This window comes from Podarcis tiliguerta, assembly GCF_965153285.1.
Source record: "Podarcis tiliguerta genome assembly, chromosome: 1".
In the NCBI taxonomy this organism is placed as follows: Eukaryota; Metazoa; Chordata; class Lepidosauria; order Squamata; family Lacertidae; genus Podarcis; species Podarcis tiliguerta.
The window spans coordinates 37,238,686-37,256,775 of NC_139534.1; the positions used below are offsets into that span (position 1 = coordinate 37,238,686).

The 18,090-nt window shown below is 49.1% G+C and overlaps 1 protein-coding gene across 7 annotated transcripts in view; it reads left to right on the forward strand.

Annotated features, from left to right (window-relative positions):
* ZEB2 (zinc finger E-box binding homeobox 2) overlaps nucleotides 1-18,090 on the forward strand; it is a 163,514-nt gene that overhangs the window by 872 nt on the left and 144,552 nt on the right. For 5 of the 7 annotated variants that reach the window (XM_083406240.1, XM_083406235.1, XM_083406239.1 and 2 more), the window contains one exon: nucleotides 2,611-2,748. In XM_083406240.1, coding sequence (XP_083262366.1) covers nucleotides 2,676-2,748 — 73 coding nt within the window. In that variant the 5' untranslated portion in view covers nucleotides 2,611-2,675. Of the gene's footprint in view, nucleotides 1-2,076; nucleotides 2,370-2,610; nucleotides 2,749-18,090 lie in introns of those variants that run through there. The other 2 variants (XM_083406236.1, XM_083406237.1) reach the window with 2 other exon arrangements.

An 18,090-nucleotide genomic window follows, 5' to 3' on the forward strand; every position in this document is an offset into this window, starting at 1 on the left:
TATTATTCCTCGGTCTGTTGTGGTTTTGTTTTTGTTTTTAAAGCAGCATTCCGCTCGCTTCTCTTCGTCCTCACGTTTACACATCTTAAAGTTTGCACGTACCTGTTAATGATTTTCAAGCTGTGAACAAGACCAACACAGGCACGGCTGGATAATAAGATTTTAGTTGGGGCTTTGCTTTAAAAAGAACTCCCAGCAAACCAGCCCCACCAAATGTATTATTAGCTGGCTGCAGCTCTTAGGGTTAGTGGCAGGCTTCTATTTAGTCTCTTCCAGAGCAACCAAGAAAGTTTTCTTTTCTTTTCTTTTCTTTTGCTGTTCTGTATGCTTAGTCAGTTTCATTTCTTGCTTTTATTTCTCTGAGACTGGGTGAAGTTAACACCTCAGCTTCTGGGATTCTCAACAAGAAGTGAAAGTAGTGACTGCAACTTGCTTAAAAGTCGTTTGTAGCACAAAAATATTTTTAAAATGTAAAGAGGGAAACAAAATCAGAATTCGCCCAGGAAGAGACGAGGGGTGGAGTAGGGGGACTTTGATGAGATCCCAATTTTCACAATTTTTAGCAACCTTAAAAAAAAATGAATATCAAAGGGTAAGGAGGCAGTGAGAATCCTTGACGGTGATCCTCTCCATTGGTAGATTCTTAGAGAATTTCGCCACTTACCCAAGGATGCTTTCAAGGATCAGGTTGTTGTTGTGAATAATTTCTTAGCCTCCTGCTAGATCTTTTCTTTTAATGGAGAAGATAGTTGCTACAGAGTTAGAAGTCTCCAGCAAACATGAAATGGGGTGCTGATTCCCTTCGCTCTTCCACACACACATTTTAGTGGCTCAAGATGGGTTCATAGGCAGCTGAGTCCAAGACACCGGGCTGGCCTCGCTTGTGCCATCTTACACAGCCTTACCTGCACAACACAGTGCATTTGAAGCCTATCTCCAAACAACACACTGCCGCAAGGTTTATTTCATTTGATTTCGTCCTTTCTTAAATCGCCTTTAAAGTTAATAGGGAAACAACCACATAAAAGGAAGGGAAGAAATCACCCTCCCCTTCTCCTGCCAGATCTGTAAAGTTCTGCGTTGTGCAGCCCATGCTTACTCGTAAGTAAGTTCCCCTGACTTCAGCGGGACTTGCTCTCACGCAAGTGCGGTGAGAGGTTTTCCAGCCTAAAGAGACGAGCCTGCGAGTCCATTTCTAGATGGCAAAAGCCTAGTATATAAATAAAAGGGGGAAGACAAAAGAGGAGGTTAGGATAAATTTGGTCCAGGAGAGCAAGGGTTAATTGTCCTTGTTTTACAGTTTGCATCTGCTGCATCTTTTATAGTCTCTCTCCCCCCTCTCTCTCTCTCTCTCTCTCACACACACACACACACACACACACACACTCTACCCAGTTCGCCTTCCTTGTTTAAACTCGTCCTTAAGTCAGAGTATACTGGGTTGTGGTTGTTGTTGTTTGTGTTGTGCTGTGTGGGTGCATGTTCTGAAGCTTCAGCGTTTGCTTAGATCAGCCAGACAGCGAGGGGTTTCCTCGTTTCCCCAGTTTTGACAGTCTTAAAGCTCACATCCAGTTTGCGGCCGTGTCAGCGAGAAAGTGCACCAGTTTTACAAGACTCTGTGTGTGTGTGTGTACACACGCACAGACAATTTTTTAAAAATGAGATCCACTAATAAGAAAGTCTCACAAGAGTAGTTTCACATCTCTCCCGCATCCCCTCTTCTTATTTTCTTTCTAAAGAAGGGAGGCTGAAATTACATTTGGGGAGGGGGGGGGAGAACCCTGTGCAGGATATTGCCAACGTGACTTTAAAAGTGTGAGAAACGTGGGGGGGGGGGAGAGCGAGAGCGAGAAGGCAGATAAGCCTGTTCTTCTGCAGCTCTTATCAGTTCGTAGCCATATACTTTCAATATAGATATATATTAAGGTGTCATTGGTTATGCAAACAAGAGACAGCGTCGTGAGGTCCTCAGTACTTTTCGGAGCAAAAAATCCGCCCAGCGATTTGAGTCAAGCAACGTTTTTTTTCCCCCTGTTTAAAAACTCACACACACACACACACACACAGAGAGAGAGAGAGAGAGAGAGAGAGAGAGAGAGAGAGAGAAAACAAAACCATTAAAACCGAGTGCATTCCCTCTACGGGTCATGAGTCATTTCTGAAGATGTAATACTTGTGTGTGTGTGTGTGTCTGATCACTGGTGGTGGAGGGGGAAATAATAATAATAATAATGTTAATAATAATAATAATAATAATAATGGGAGGTATTTTGTCTGTTAAAAGAAGAGCATGCATTTCAAGGAAAGAAAGAAAAAAGTCACCCCCACCCCCAGCCAGACACTTCCGAGGAAGGGCGAAGGGAGAGCGTGTGTGTGTTTTTGTGTGTGGCGCTGCGTGGTGCGCAAGGCGAGCGCTGCTGTGCGCGGCGCCTGGGCTGCTCGGGGTGGGGGTCCTTCTTTTGTGCGGGGTGGGGAGGTGTCGGGGTGGGGGGTGGGGGGGTTGCCTGTGGGGAGAGCCTCTCCGCTGTGTCCGTGGGCTCCCTTTGGCGCCGCGCGTTTGAACGGGATCTCGCCATGCCCACCCGGTGCCTCTGTTTGGTTGCTCCATAGAGTCTGCGTGCTGCTGAATCAGGGAGTCGAGTCCATGCGAGCTGCCATCTGATCCACTCTTATCAATGAAGCAGCAGATCATGGCGGATGGCCCCAGGTGTAAGAGGCGAAAACAAGCCAATCCAAGAAGGAAAAACGGTAAGGAGAGAAGGGAGCCGCCGGGGAAGGGCAGAGCAGGGGAGGGGGAAGCCCTCCATCAAACTTTTTTCCCTTCTTCATTTTTTTTTCTTTTTTTCTACTTTGGGTCCTGGCGACACTTCGAGACGATTGCCGGCGGAGTGGGGAGGGGGGGGAGGGTTTGGAGAAAAGGCAAGGAAATATGAAGGGAGGTGTGCGTATTTGGACGAAGCGGGGGGGGTGTTGCTAGAAAAAAATCAGCAAAAAGCCCCCCCCCCCAATGCCCGCGGTGGGTTTGGAGCAGGGCGATCGCTTGCGCCGCGGCGGAGAAAAGAGAGAGGAGGAAGGGGGGGGGGAGAGACCCACCGAGAGAGAGAGAGAAAGAGAAAGAGACGGAGGGAGGGCGAGCTAGAGATCTGTCCGTCTTGTTTGTTGTGTATTTCTGGAGCGGAGAGAGCGAGAGTTTCAGGGAGCCCGAGAGAAAGTGAGTGGCAGAGAGGATCGGCGGTGGGGGATCCCAGGGCGTTGCTATTCCTGTGTGTGTCTGTGCCCCCCCCCCGCGAGCGCTCCTTAAGATTTGGTTCGCTTCACACACATCCTCCACCCACCTCTTTCCTTCTTTTTTTTGGGGGGGGGGGAGAGAAGTCCGATCAAAGTAGGCAGCGGGGGAGGTCCCGGGGCTTCCTTGGAGGAGTTGATGGCAGGGGGGGGGAGATTCCTTAAGGAAGCGGAGCGGGGGTGGGAGACTCCGGGCGCTGAGAGGAAGGAAGAGAGAGAGGAAAGGAGATTCCTCCTCCCCCCCCCCCCTTCCAGTCTCCGTCGCTTCTCTTGGCCCAGGGCGTTGGGAAAAGCAGAAAGTTTCTCGCCTCTGGGGCGAGTTAGCTAACGGTCCCGGCTGCTGCGCTCCTGCGCCGGCGAGATCGCCCAAGAAGACCCGTTAGATTCCTCTCGCCCGCTCTCTTTCCTCTTCCCCTCCTTCCTTCCTTCTCTCTCTCTCCCTCCCTCTGGCCCCGCCGTTGTCTCTTTCTTGTTTCCCTTTGATCGCTGCCTTCACGGCCACAATCACCTCTCAGCCAAGCCAAGCCAAGGCAGCCTTTCTCTCTCTCTCTCTCTCTCTCCCTCCCTCCACCCCCCTCCTTCTCTCACAAGACCCAGGAAAAGCAAAAGAGCTGAGGGAGAGAGAGAGAGAGAGAGAGAGAAAGAGAGAGAGAGAAAAAGAAAGAAAGAAAAGAAAAGGCACTTTGGAAAACGTCCGGTAGTTTTCACGTTGTCATGACCAGATCCTTCCTTGTGTTGTGGGGGGGGGGGGGAGCAGGAGGGAATGGACACACCGCGAAAGGAGGGGTGGATTACAGGGAGGGGGGCGATCTTTGAACAGCTCCATTAAAACACATACGCAGGAAAACCTCAACCGCTTAGCCAGACCCTGGGAAAAGCAGGGGGGTGGGAGGAGGAGGAGGAGGGAGAGCAGCGTGAGAAATCTGGAGCCGAGCGGGCGGAAGAGTTACTTTTCGGGGGCGGCCAAGGAAACTCCCTCTGCCGGGCAGGCAGCAGTCGGGAGGGTCGTGCGTGTCCCGCGCGTGGCCCTCTCTCCTCTGATCGCGGAAGAAGCGGTCGGAGAGGGAGGGGGGGTCCTGCGCGGCCCCGGGACATATCCTGCGTCGGATGTTTGGGGAGGGGGGTTTCAGCTGCCCCCTTTCTCTCCAGGTCCTTCCTTTCTTATTTGACTCACAAGTTCCAAGTCTCTCGCCCCCCCCCCCCCGCGCAACTAAACACTCGCACACTCCAGCCCCACACCATTCTTTGGCCCTCACTCTGAGCAACTTTTCTCTAGAGTTGAGGGCGGGGGGCATGAGGAAGACACTGGTGTAAACCCGAACCGATGTTACTTGCAATATTTTTGGGCTGGCGGAGGGGTGGAGGGCAGGAAAGGAAAGGAAACACAAAGAGAAAGCTTGGTTACAAACAAATGTGGGCGAGTTTTTGTGCGTTTCCCCCGTCGCTGGGGAGGTGTGAGAGAGCGACTTTTCAGGGCAGAAAGTCCTGGCCAAGTGCGCCCCACGGGCTGCCGTGTCTCCACTCACCCCATCTCATCTCCCCGGGGCTGCTTTCCAAAAAGGCAAAAAAACCCCAACAAAGTCTAAACAATATATTCGGGGCATCTTCTTCTCTCTCCCCCCCCCCCGCTTTTCCGCGTTCCCCGCCACTTTCCCTTTTAGCCTGGTGCCTGCCGTTATTTAAGGTGGTCCTGGCGAAAGAGGCACTTTTCTTGCCCACCCTCTCTCACCCGTCGCTTGTAATTTAGCAGACGTTTAAAAGCACTCCTTTCACCTCTTTTGTACGATTATTATTATTATTATTATTATTAAGCTGATTTGCTTACAACCACTGTCTGCTGTAAGGGTTTCCTCCCACCCCCCTTTCTATCATTTGCAAAAATGTTAAAAGAGCAAACCTTTTATGTCAACTATGCCGTCCTCTCCGCCGCCCGCCCCCCCCCCCCACCTCGCGCGCCACACACACAGGATATGTTAAATATCACATGGAATGAGATTCAGGCTTGGCATTCTTGATTATTGGGAAGGGTGATGTGGTTCAAGCCACCTTCTTTCTCTTCCCCGTGCGCGTGTATAAGACTGTTAGCTTATCTCCTGAAAGCGTGTCCAGTGTGGTGTGGTGAATATCTGCATGTATGATCTATCTGCATGTTCAGTGTTTCCTCCTGACAGTTTGTTCCAGGAGACAGAGAGAGAGAGAGAGAGGTGACATTAGCGGCGTGGAGATCAGGCATGAGATGCATGCAGGAAACACAGGCATCATTAGAGCAATGCAGAAAGACCCCTGAGGAATAGTCATTCTGCTTCTCTCCCCCCCCCCCCGACATTCTTCTGGGTGTCTTGAGAGAGAGGCAGAGAGCGCCTCTTGCCAGGTGAAAGTAACCTGTGTCTTTTAGACTCTGCAAACTTCTACTAAAGTCTAACCACTGTTTGACTCCAAGTGTCAAACCTGCGAGGATGGTGTTGCACTTAAAACCAACCCACAAAAAAGCAGACATCTTTCTCTGCTTGATGATGCGCGTGTTTTCTCGTTAAGCCATGTCTCAAGTGAGAACTATTCGAATTTTGAATAGCAGGTAGATCCATCGGGGTGTGTTTTCTTCTCATCCTCCTCCTCCCTCCTTCCTTTTCATCTCTCTCTCTCTCTCTCCTATTTTTTCCTCGACAAACACGTATTGGCCCCTTTGGGATTTGCTGGGGATTTATCTGAACGGGAGTGGATTTCTCTCTTCCACCCCCACCCCCTTCTTTTGGATTCCTGGAAAAGATGTCACTTTGCTGTGGTTGTGTTTTTCCTGATAACATTACACAGAACGGTGCTAATCGAAATCAGGGAGAAGAAATTCAGGGGCAGCTCATGAGAATCAAAATATTTGTGGCTTCATTAAAAAAAAGAGGGGAGAAGCTTTTTTTTTATTAAAAAAAGCATAAACTAGACTGATGGAATTTTATTTATTTGTGCAAGGTTTGCTCCCCCCCCCCCAATTATTTTTAAAGCAAGGGAAAATCATGATGGGCAGAATGAAGACCTTAAGCAGAGGTCCGGAGAGCATTCGGGGCAGTGTGCGCGCACCTATTTAAGTTTTAAGATGAAATGCTGCTTCAAATCATGATAGGCTTGTTGTTGTTGTTGTTCTCAAGCGAGCAAGTTCCTAAATTGCCTTAGAGGAGAGAAGGAAGTGGCGTGGGAGTGTGATGCGGAGATGCCCAGATTTGTGTGGCTGAAATGAGGGCAGAAAGGGGGAACCGTTTCCTTTTAACGTGGTCTCCCTCCAGAGGAGCTTGGCGCTTGTAGGAGCTCAGAGGAACCCGCAGCAGTCCAGGAATGCCTGTCGGTTTTTCAGGAAAGTTCAGTCAGATGATTCCCAGTCGCCTGACTCGCTGTGAATTGAAACACTTTCTCTCTGCGAGCGGGAGGCAAACCCCCAAGCTGCCTTCTATTTGCCTTTTTTTTTGCTTCCCTCTCCAACCCCCACCCCACCCTCTGCGTCCCCCTCCCCTCCCTTCTCTGCCCCTGGGAGATCCACCACCATCTCCACTGCCAGGCGAGCTGCAAACTTCCCCCAAGTTTTTGCTCTTGCTGTGGCGGCTGATGCTTAGGGTGTTAGGGGCCCCCTTTGGAGAGGAAAAAGATGCTGCGACTGATGTGATCACGGGGTGACCCCAGTCCTCTCCCCATCAATTTTCTCTCCTGTCTCTATGAGAGATGGTGAGGGTTAGGGTTTTGGCTGGTTTGAGGGTTTGGTTTTGTTTTTTTGGAAAAAGCAAAAGAGCCACGGGTTGGGGAATTCGGATGGTTCTCTGCAGCGCAGGAGCGTGGAGCAAAAACCCTGGCAAAGTTGACTTCCTCCTTCTGCCCTTAGTGAGGGGGTCCCTCCACAAAGTTCTTCCCGATCGCTTGGAGGAATGGGAGCAAGGCCCCCGTGTCCCCCCTCCCCCTCCCCAAAAGAGCAGGCCAAGCAAGCGGGCAGCCTCGCTCATCTCTCGCGTCCGGGAACCAAACTGACAGCAGCCTCGACAAGCCTCTCTCTCTCGAGAGCGGCTTGCCAGCTCCCCAAAAAGATGGGGGGAAGAGACGGGGGAAAGATTCCCAGCCACATTCCTAGCTGAAAAATAACATCTTTAGTGTGTGTGTAGGGTGCAAATCTGAGGGCAACGGAGAAAAACAGTGAGAGCGAGTGGGATGCTTTTTTTGGTTGGTTAGTTGTATTTTTTATTTTTTTATTACTTTTTGGACGTTTCAGGAACAGCTGGGAGAATGGTCCCGAGGCAAGCCTTATTATTATTATTATTATTATTATTATTATTATTTTACAAGTGCGAAAATCCACAGCAAAGGGATCCTTTTATTTTGAAAAGTTGAGTGATCTCTGAAGATACTGCATTCTCCTCCTCCCTCCCTCCCCCACCTGGCTCTCGTATTTGTGTATTGCAGACCCACATATATGCGTGCTTCTGTATATAATATATGCATCTCTGTCTATATGAATGGCACACTCACGTGTGTGTGTGTGTGTGTGTGTGGCACTCCAGAGAAGAGGCCAAGGTGTGCACCGCCTGTCATCTTTCTCACACCCGAGCAAAGCGAGGCGCCCGGAGAACACAAGGGGCTGTTTTCCCCCTGTCAAGGTGGATGTATTTATTTTAGTTTGAGGTTCTTGGCGGGCAGAGATGGAAGTCCTCAAGAGAATCTGTTAACTCTCCTTTCCCGTAGATCAAGTGCCGTCTAAAAACGTGTCGCCTCAGAGTTTGGGACTCGTCTTAGAAAGTCACCCCCCCGCCCCGTCTAATATTCCCCCCACCATTTGTCGTATATTCTGTCTCTCTCTCTATCCAGTTCTGAATCTTACAGATGAATCAGGGAAATGGAGTAGAGCCTTCTTCTTTTTTAAGCACGTAGGGTTGGAAAATCACAGGGGAGTCTAAAAATCAAGCTTTGTGTGTATTGAGGGGCAGGGGGGGGGGACAACTCCCTAAGGGCTGGAAGCGAATCTCTCTACCTCTCTCTCTCTCTTTCTGTCTCTCCCTCTCTCCTTTAAAAGTGGGAAGAGTGTTGATTCCCTGAAAGGCATCAGGCATGTTTGGCCTCCACAGCATCTGGGCAATCTGCATTATCCCCCTTTGCTTTTAAGGTGCATTTTCTCCTCTCTGAAAGGGACGCCTTTGTCCTCTCCTGCCCACCCCCTCTAGCCGCAGAGCCCCCCCACCCCACCCCCTAGCCGGTTGGGCTTCCCAAGGTAGACCCTATTTTGTGCCTGTCACGCAGCGGAGGGAGTTTGCAGGTTCGCAAGTTGCCCACAGACAATTGATTGTCTGCCCTAATGTGTTTCATTTACATGTTTATAACGTCAATAGTGCTGGGGTGTCCACCGTACCATTCATCCAGGCATTCTCACAAGGGTACAATTGTCTGAATGGCGAAGTCAGACACCTTTTTGATTGCTCTTTAGTTGTCTTTTTTAGACAACTAGAGGGGGGGGGGAGAGAGAGAGGTCTCTGAGGCAGAAACACTAGTTGAAAACGTGCAGCATTAAATGTTACCAAGAAACAGATGGGGAGGGGAGGGGGAGGGAACCCCCCTCCGATATATAAACGAAACCAACAATTCTAAAGGGGAAAAGGAAGGGAATAAAACCATGATTCCCCCCCTCCAAAAAAACACTCTCATTAACTATTTTTGTGCGCGCGCCCGCGCCTGTAGTTTCCCTTAGCATTTTAATTATTATTATTTTTAATCAATGGATGTAGACACCCGCCCTCCCCGTTCTTAAAAGCTTAAGGACAATCCTCTGGAAGGAAGCATCCCTGAACTCCGAAAGGTTTGCTTCAGTGTAAGGATTTGGCTGCTCCGCAAGCCACCCGCCCCAAATCAATGCACGTGTGTGTGGACTGTGGATACATATTTAGCGATAGCAGCGCCGCTGCGCGCTGGGCCGGATGAGGAGGCAGCTTCTGTCTATTTAAGCAGCAGAAACTTTGCGAAGCTAAGTTCCCAGTGGTTCCTCGTGGAAAAGCCTAGCAAGAGCCTAGGCTTTCTGCTTGGATTTACGGTTGCAGAACCTAAATTAAGCGAAGTTGGGGTTGGGTCTGAGGCGTTGCAATGGCAATGCAAACCATTATTATTATTATTATTATTATTATTATTATTATTCTCAGGTGTGTTGGATCATTTCATCTTCCCTTTCTCCACCCCACCCCCGCCGAATGCCACGCTGTCTGTTCTCTCCTGAGGTCGCTTCTGATGGAGGCGAGACTGGATTAGCCTCCTTTGCCTCCACCACTCAGCGGCCCTATCTTCTTCATTCATATCAATTAGATGTCTAATGTAGCCCTATAGAGCCCATATGGAGGCACCAAGGAAAGGCAGGTTTCACATTACACTCCGAAGAGAGGAAGGAGGCGGAGGGGTTGGGTGGGTGGGCGCCATTCCCTTCCACCTCTAAAATTAAGACAAAACCAGAATTATCCACCAGCTGAGAAACAAGGTGGCTTATTTCCTCTCTCTTCAAGTTTGGAATTTTATTTTATTTTATTTTTTTTCAAGTGAAGAAATCTCAAACTTTGCAAGAAAATAAATAAATATTTGAGCTGTAAAAACAAAACACCATGCCTGTTTTGTGGACGGCTTTTTTATTTTTATTTTCTCGTATGCCTACCAGGGAAGACACACACACACACACACCGAGGCACACACACAGAGCGAGTAGCTGCACCGTTAGCTGAACCCCTGACACGGCGGTCTTTTGAATGCCTTAGGTATGATTTCACTTTCGCTCACATCAATGCTGACCTGAATGCCTTTCATATCTGATCCGCTGTGTCTCTCCCAGTAAACATCCCCTGAGGGGAGAACAAAGAAAGGGTCTCTTCTTCTTCTTAATCACAATTCAGTCCGTTCACCCGCCGGCAGGCTAGATTTGCATTCTGCAACAGAAAGCCAAGATGAAAAGAGAGAAAAGAGAGGAGAAAGAGAGAGGGAGAAGAGAGAGGGAGAGAGGAAAGGGGGGAGGAGGAGGAGGAGAAGAAGAAGAAGAAGAAAAAGGAGGAGAGGAAGAAGGAGAAGAAGAGAGGGGGCAAAAGCAGAAGGGTGGAGGCTGAGTCAAATAGCTGAGGTGTTTTGTAGCTGTTTGTTGGGCTTCCCCTAGTTACAAGCCTTATATAGCTGCCCGGCCTTCGCTCTTCTGACAGGCAGATAGTGTTACAAGATGGCATGCGGGTACTATTCATGGCCACTCGCCGCGAACACTTGAGGTAGAAAGTGTCAGGGAGGGGATCAAATGCCTCTCTCACCCTCCATGGACAAGGCTGCCGGCAGTCTGGGGCTTCAGGGCAGGTGGGCGCAGGTCGCCACACGTTTGGCCCTGAGGGCTCTCCGAGCCTTTGGCTGCCTGGCTTGGTTTTCCCTTTTCCGAGTTGGACTCAACCCTGGGCGCACGTTTCCACTCATTCCCATCTTAGTTTCACCTGGTCGGGAGCTTCTAAGGCTGGAACCCGAAGCAGTTGACACCTAGACCTACCATCCTCTGCATGTTCAGTCCTCTCCCCGCCCATCTTCGCGGTCCCTGGGACTTACTCCCCACGGAAGCGTGCGCTTTAGCATCGCAGACTTGGAGGAGAAAGTTCTGCGCGCGCGCAAAATAACTCGGTTGCTTTCGGAACATCAGGGTGCTGCTACCTGCAAGTGAGGACTGCGTTGTCTGCAGGATCCGTGGCTCCCACCCCGAAGTCATTACCTCGGAATAGCAGCCACAACGCAACCTGATATTAATAAACGGGTTGAGGATAGGAATGTGGTCGCATAACTTCCTCGGAAGAAATGCCCGTCGTGTTCAACGTGGCATTGCTTGCAAGCAAACGCGGATGCATTTTCACGCCGATGTCAGAGGTGTGAACGATCCTGTTCACTCTACACGGGATTAGGCAGGAAATCTGAATAATTAAGGACTTGCTTAAATCAGTCTAAGGGAGCCACGATTGGGCCCTAGCCTGCTTACTGGGAAGTCTGTCCCCCTGGGATTTATCCGGACCTAATCGGCGAGGCTTTGCATCCAAAGTTTGCGTCCTAATTCCACTTCTAAGTAAGTTTCATTGAAAGGAATTGCACCCCCATTTAAGTGAACATGTTCAGGATGGGCTGTTAAACTTTCTAAAAGTAGATTTAAGATTGGTTAAACATTCACCTGTAGATCAGCGAGATTTGTCCATATAATGTGGGGGTGCCAGCCCGACCATTACACACACACACACACACACACACACACACCCCAATTTCTATTTACAAAAATTAAACTTGCTTTAAGCAAATCCATTGACCTGTTATTCCCCTAAACACACATTCTGAGAAGCTGGCTCTGCTGAATTGAGTGAGACTTGCTCCTATGCAATGTCCTTTTGGTTTGCAAAACTAGTTTGAATCATCAATTAAATGCGTTAGTACTGTTCGGTACTGAAATTCTACTTTCCCCAAACCGATTAATTAACCCAGTTGCTGTTGTTTTTTAACCTACAATAATAATCCGTGACTCTCCACTGAATCGATTAATCTCTTTTATTAATAGATGGATAGAGCACAGCTAGCTCTTACTGTTCCTTCTCCATGAACTAGGCGAGATGGGTTAGGGAGAGAGATGTCTGGTCCATAAGAGGGGAAGAGGAGCATAACTTGCTCCTACTTTCAAGCCACAGATAGTGAACGGAATCGAGGTGCTGGTCAATAGACACAATCATAGTATTAATGAAGGGGGCTTTAGCTTGGCCTGTTGTTGCTACATAATCTCAAATTTGCAGCTGGAAAGCACACGCACAGGTATCCTAACTTTCTCATAACTTATTGTGACCAGGTGCTACACCCTAGCCCAATCCCTACTTTTGTTAATTTTCGAAAAATATATTTATCTTTTAAAATCGATTTCTATAACAACAACAACATTTTGAATGTTCCCAAGTTATCGTTAGGTTCTAGTCACACACACACACACACACACACACCGTTCTTTACTAAGAGAGAGATTATTTATAACTCGAACCTGCTTACTGAGAAGTATTTAAGCCCTTTCAGCGAGAGCTGTCAAATTTTGCCTGTGTTCTTCGCCTCCATTTGCAGCAAGTTTTAAAAAAAGATGGAGAGAGGAGGGGGGGGGGAGGATCTGCAACTGCTAGGCTTGAAATAACTGGGCTAGAAGAGCAGAAATCTTAAGTGACAACTTTTCAACCACACTATCTCTTGGCTACCAACATGTCATTTTTCAGGGCCACCCCGCCCCTTTTGGTTGTTTGTTTGTAGCGGTTAAAAAAAGAAAGATAGTAACAGCTTTCCCTCCCTCCACCCCAATATCTCATCGGCAACTAGATTAAACGTGCTAAAGGAAACGAGAGAGAAACAGAGAATATGTCGGAAGAGTGTGAAAAGATTTCTCCTTTTTCTTAGAGGTGCTGGGGCGGCCTTTCCTCTCCCTCTCCCAAAAGGAGCGCACCCCAACTAGGAGATGTTACCGGTGGAAGGAAGGAGGCATGTGACACAGATTCCTGATTTACACCAAAAGATTTGCAGAATTTGAAAAAGAGATTATCTCTGCACCTTCCACCCCAGACTTTCACCCCTCCTCTTTTTTTGTCCACCCCTATGACCCAAGCAGTGGAGGATTTAGGCAGATTTACTTCAGTAAACACCTTGAACACTTGGGGTGAAAGCATGAGCCTGCTTTTTGGGGGGAGGGAGGGAGGCTTTTGTTAAATGAGGTGCTGGGATAAGGCTTTGCCAAGCAGCTGTGATATTAACTTACCCAGAAGCGAGGTTTTCTCTCTTTTTTGGGGGGGGGGGGAGCTGTTTAACTCCTCGCGTGCCGTTCACTTGCACTCATCAGATATGACGGCATGTTCTCGGGACTTTTATCTTCGAGCTATGACTGTTCATAAATGACAGACAGAGGGAAAAGCTTGGCATATTCCCATGCACTCTTAAACCAACAGCACTGCACACTTACAACACAGTAGGTGCAGCAGCAATCCTCGCTACACGCTCAGCTGGGAGCAAGTTGCGTTGGATTCGGTGGGACTGACTCCTAAAGGACTCATCCCCTAGGATCGCGCTGATCCACGTGGTGTAGGTGTGGATCTGAAGCTCGAGTTAAATCTGGGGTCACTGAAGCTTCCCGCAACCCAGCAAGGGAATCTGTGGCAAGCAATTCCAGCCTTGCCCTTTCGCCAACTTCCCAAAGGCAGGAAGGTGCTTGTTTTGCATCTTTAACCTGTTTCCATGAATTTTTTCCCCTTAAAGTTCCATTAATTTCAGGGGAGTTTCTCAGTTTGCTGAGGTGCCTCAGCCTTGGGAGCAGAACAGAACCTTGACTTCTTCTTCTTCTTCTCAGCCCCTCAGAATCTTCACTCTGGTCCCAGAGAACGAGCGGATTGGGGTTCAGGCGTCTTGGCCCCGGAGAGACACGTGGGAATGTCACTCCTTTCGAATTCAGAGTTGCTCTCAACTATCAGGATGCGTAGATTTGGTTACAGTTTCTACAGGTTATTTTATTTCCTTCTTCCTTTCTAAAAAAAAAAAAATATCGCCAGGTTTCTTTCTCTCCACCCTCCCTCTTCTACATTTTTTGGGGGGAGGGGGGCAGAAAAAACCCCTGTAGGTGTCAACGTTAGAACAGCCACAAAAACGTGTGAGAAAGTAAAGGGTATGAGACATGACAGAATTAAAGGTGTTTGCTATGTTGTTACCCGTGTGTCAAGTTGGCAAACCTCCCTTTTGTCACAGCCTCCTGGTGCTTTCTGATAGCGTGCCGATCATTTTCTTGCTTTTCTTTCTAGGTTGATGCAGCAGTTTTGAACCGGGATGCGAGTGGGATTGTGCGGGCGGGGGCCTAGAGAGAGAGAAGGGGAATGCAAAATGTGGTGCACGCGTTACTATTCCTGCAAGCCTGGCTCCTCCATGTCGAGTCTCTCTCTCTCAATCTCTCTCTCCCCCCCCCCCCCAATCCCTGACTCCAGCTTCTCTCTCAAGGAAGCCTCTTTCCTTGCCTGCTTTTGCCTCTCAATCCCAGAGCAGCAGCAGCAGCAGCAGCAGGCGCGTTTCTAGGATCTGGCAATGGAGCGCAGCTTGGCAGGAATGCCAACTGCCAAATCATCCCATAATTATGCTTTATGTCGTTTTAGATGAATGACCGAGCATGCAGTATTCCTTTGGAAAGGGGTGGGGTAGGGGCAGAAATATCTGGAAAAGCAAGAGCTGTTTAAAACAAGCCCTCCCCTCAAATCTATCATCTATCTATCTATCATCTATCTATCTATCTATCTATCTATCTATCTATCTATGTACTAGACTTTCAAAAACCTGGTCAGGGTCACCGTTGGAGAGCTGAATTAAAGTGATCCCATTTGTGATCTAATTGAGGTTGGCACCGTCCGTTGCGGTAGCAATAAGCGCAAGGCAGCAGCGCGTCCGAATCCCAGAACCGCAGCAATTGCGATCTGGCGCTGGAAACCGGAGCTGCAACGGGGGCGGGGGCTGCTGGTGGTAGACTACTGAGATGTGAAACGTAGCTTCGATCCTTCACCGTCCCCTGCGCACCCCAGAACCACAAGGCCCCTCTGCCCAGCTCTTTTAACTCCGCGCGTCGCGGTTTGAAAGCGGGAAAGTGGAACGCGCCAGGAGAGGCGCGCAGGCAGGGGAGGTTGGCCGAGCAATTTGCGCGCCGCTTCTCCTGCCCTTAGCAAAGAGCCCAGCCAGGCGCTGGTCCCTGTCTAGACTGCAAAAGTATACCTTCCCTCCCCTGAGCCCCCGATTGAATCAAGAGAAGCGGCTGCAGAGCCGCGTTAGAACAGCTCTGCCTAAACAGGAGCAAGCCTTCCCCCTCTCCAAAAAAAATAATCACCCCCTATCCTATATTTTAATCTATTCCGCGCGGGGTCCAGGAATGCATATTATGGGGGGGGGGGACCGGGATCGAGGAGCGTTTACATACGGGAGGATAGTGGGGCGGGTGTGCGTGTGTTGTTGTTGGGACTCACTTGGCAGCGTGGAAAAGTTGCATCTCGAAAGAGAGGCGAGAATGTTGCCACCTGCCTAGGCGTGGGGGAATCCGTTGTGACTCCGTATTCCGATCCGAATTTAAAAGCGTATTTGTGGGTAGGGGGGGAAAGGACTTATACAAATACTATGCTGTTTGCAGCGAAGGGTGACAAGTGTTGGATGTGTGTGAAAGGAGTTCAGCGTGTAGCGTCCTGGATTTGGGACTGATTTTGAAGAAGCCTGTTTATACGGACGCCTTTGAAACAGGAGCACATTCGGCGCGCTGGAGTTTTCCAAGCGTATTGCTACCTTTAGTCTTCTTAGATATCCAGTGATTATGTGGAGACTGTTGTGCTATGTGCGCTGGTCTCTCCCCCCCCCCCCCTTTTAAGCCACCAACGCACACTTAACATTCTTATTCAGTGGGTGTTAGGCTAGTTCGACTCTTTCCACTTTCCAGCTTCACTAACGAACCAGAGTTGATAGGGTGTGTATGGTTGCGAGCAAGCAATTAATTAAAACAGAATTGGAAGTTCTTTTACTCTTTGTTATTGGGGCACTGGAGGAAAGGGCGGCTGGGGGTGGGGGCGCGGAGAGACGGGAGAAATAAACTGGAATAGATTATCACCACATCAGGCAAGAGACCAAAGTGAGCTCGGCAGAGAGCGCTTTTTTCTGGGACAGTCCGGCAAAAGCCTTTCCTTTCTGCCACCGCGGGAGCTGGGCAAGGGGTGCATCGCTGTGATACTTGGGAACGTGGCAGTGCGTAGTTGTTCCGCGGTCTATACTTGTGCCTCTTCACATTTTCTCTCCCGCTTCCTCCAGTCGCACACGCCATGGGTTTGATTTTGGGTGGGAATGAACCCCAGGCAAGGTGCGAGGCAAGAGAAAGAATCAGTACCAGGACGAGGAGATGTAGATGCTGTATTGCGGAGCCTCTGACCTGGATGGTTCCGTCTAACAAGTGAGTGGATTTCAGCCACGTCAAATGCTTCAGCAAAAGACTCGGCTGGCTTCAGGTGGCTCCACCCAAGAGCCATTAGTTCATGGGATCCAGAGCAGGGTCTCCAGCTCTTCCTCCGGGCTTGGCTTGACACATGGTGATGCTGGCCGGCACTTCCTTGGCAATTGCAACAACAGGCCAGGCCAGGCAGAATTTGTCCCGCTGGATCCTTATTCTGGAAGGCAGTCCCACAGGTGTTGATGACAACCCAAGCAAGATTTCTTTGATTTCTGCCTTACTTGGCCAGTCATATGACAGCCGAATTATTCAGGCTCCCATTAATTTCCCCTTCCTCTTTGGGGATTAAATGTAGTGATACTTCTTCTCCTTAACCTCCCTGTGCTTCAAAAAGGCATAAATGCCAGCCCTGTTATTCGCTGTGGGTTAAACCATAGAGCCTAGGGCTTGCTGATCAGAAGGTTGGCAGTTCGAATGCCCACAAGTGGGTGAGCTCCCGTTGCTCAGTCCCTGCTCCTGCCAACCTAGCAGTTTGAAAGGACACAGTGCAAGTAGATAAGTAGGTACCGCTCCAGCGGGAAGGTAAACGGTGTTTCTGTGCGCTGCTCCGGTTTGCCAGAAGCGGCTTAGTCATGCTGGCCAGAAGCTGTCTGAGAACAAACGCCAGCTCCCTTGGCCAGTAAAGTGAGATGAGCGCTGCAACCCCAGAGTCATCAGTGACTGGACCTAACAGTCAGGGGTCCCTTTACCTTTACTGGCCTCTTAGGCTGCAACTATGTACACTCGGTGTGAGGAACCTCCTGATGTGGTTGGACTTCATTTCCCATCAGCCGCAGCCAATGCCTAGGGATGATGGGAATTCCAGTCCAGCAACATCAGCAGGGCCACAGGTTTCCCCATCTCTGCTTTGTACGTTTACCTGAGAGTAAGTCCCACTGAAATCACTGAGGCTTACTTCTAAGTTATCATGTTAGGGGTGTGCAGGGATGTGCAGTTAACCTGATTTTCCATTTAGCTCACAAAACAAGCAAACAAAAACATGAATTGAAATGGAGTGGAAGGCTGTAGATTGCATGAGGACTGGCACCCCAATTTTGAGCTGTGTTTGGTTGCAAGGGAAATCTGTTGATGCCCATTAAATTCACTTTCAAGCAGGTGTGCTTGCATCCGAATCCCGTTTAAATCTGTGCAACTGCATGAGTTTAAGCAGGCTGAATTTGAAGTAGGTTTCATGTACGGGCAACCAGGGTAATTAAAAAGTAGCAGAAAGGGTGAGTCCTGACAACCACCCTGCCAGGCATGGTACAGTCTGCGTGATCCATCTAATCCGCATTCTTAACTGAGAGCACCTGGAAAATTTAGCAACCTGTATTATTTGATTGGGGTGGAGAAGAGCATGCGTAGATGCCTTCTCTGCTGTAATATATAGATGTGGCATCTGCTGTGGGATATACCTGTACTGTATCTCTAACATCAAGTAATATTTGTAATCTTGCATTCAATCATATATACATAACAAGTGGTTTGGTAGGAACTATAATTATGAAGACTACCTATGCTTTAGGGACAGGGAAACAGAGGCACAGAGGCCTGGTTTAAGAATACTGTACGTTTAAAAGAAGTTCTAGTTCAGGCTATTGGAGTAGAGGCAGGTAAGGAAGGATGAATGGGAAGTTGGAGGTTCAGGACTAGAGTCAAGTAATAGAATTGTAGAGTTGGAAGGGACCCCGAGGGTCATCTAGTCCAACCCCCTGCAATGCTGGAAACTTTTGCCCAACGTGAGGCTTGAATCCCTGAGATCACGCTCCACTGACAGGCACGGTCACAACATG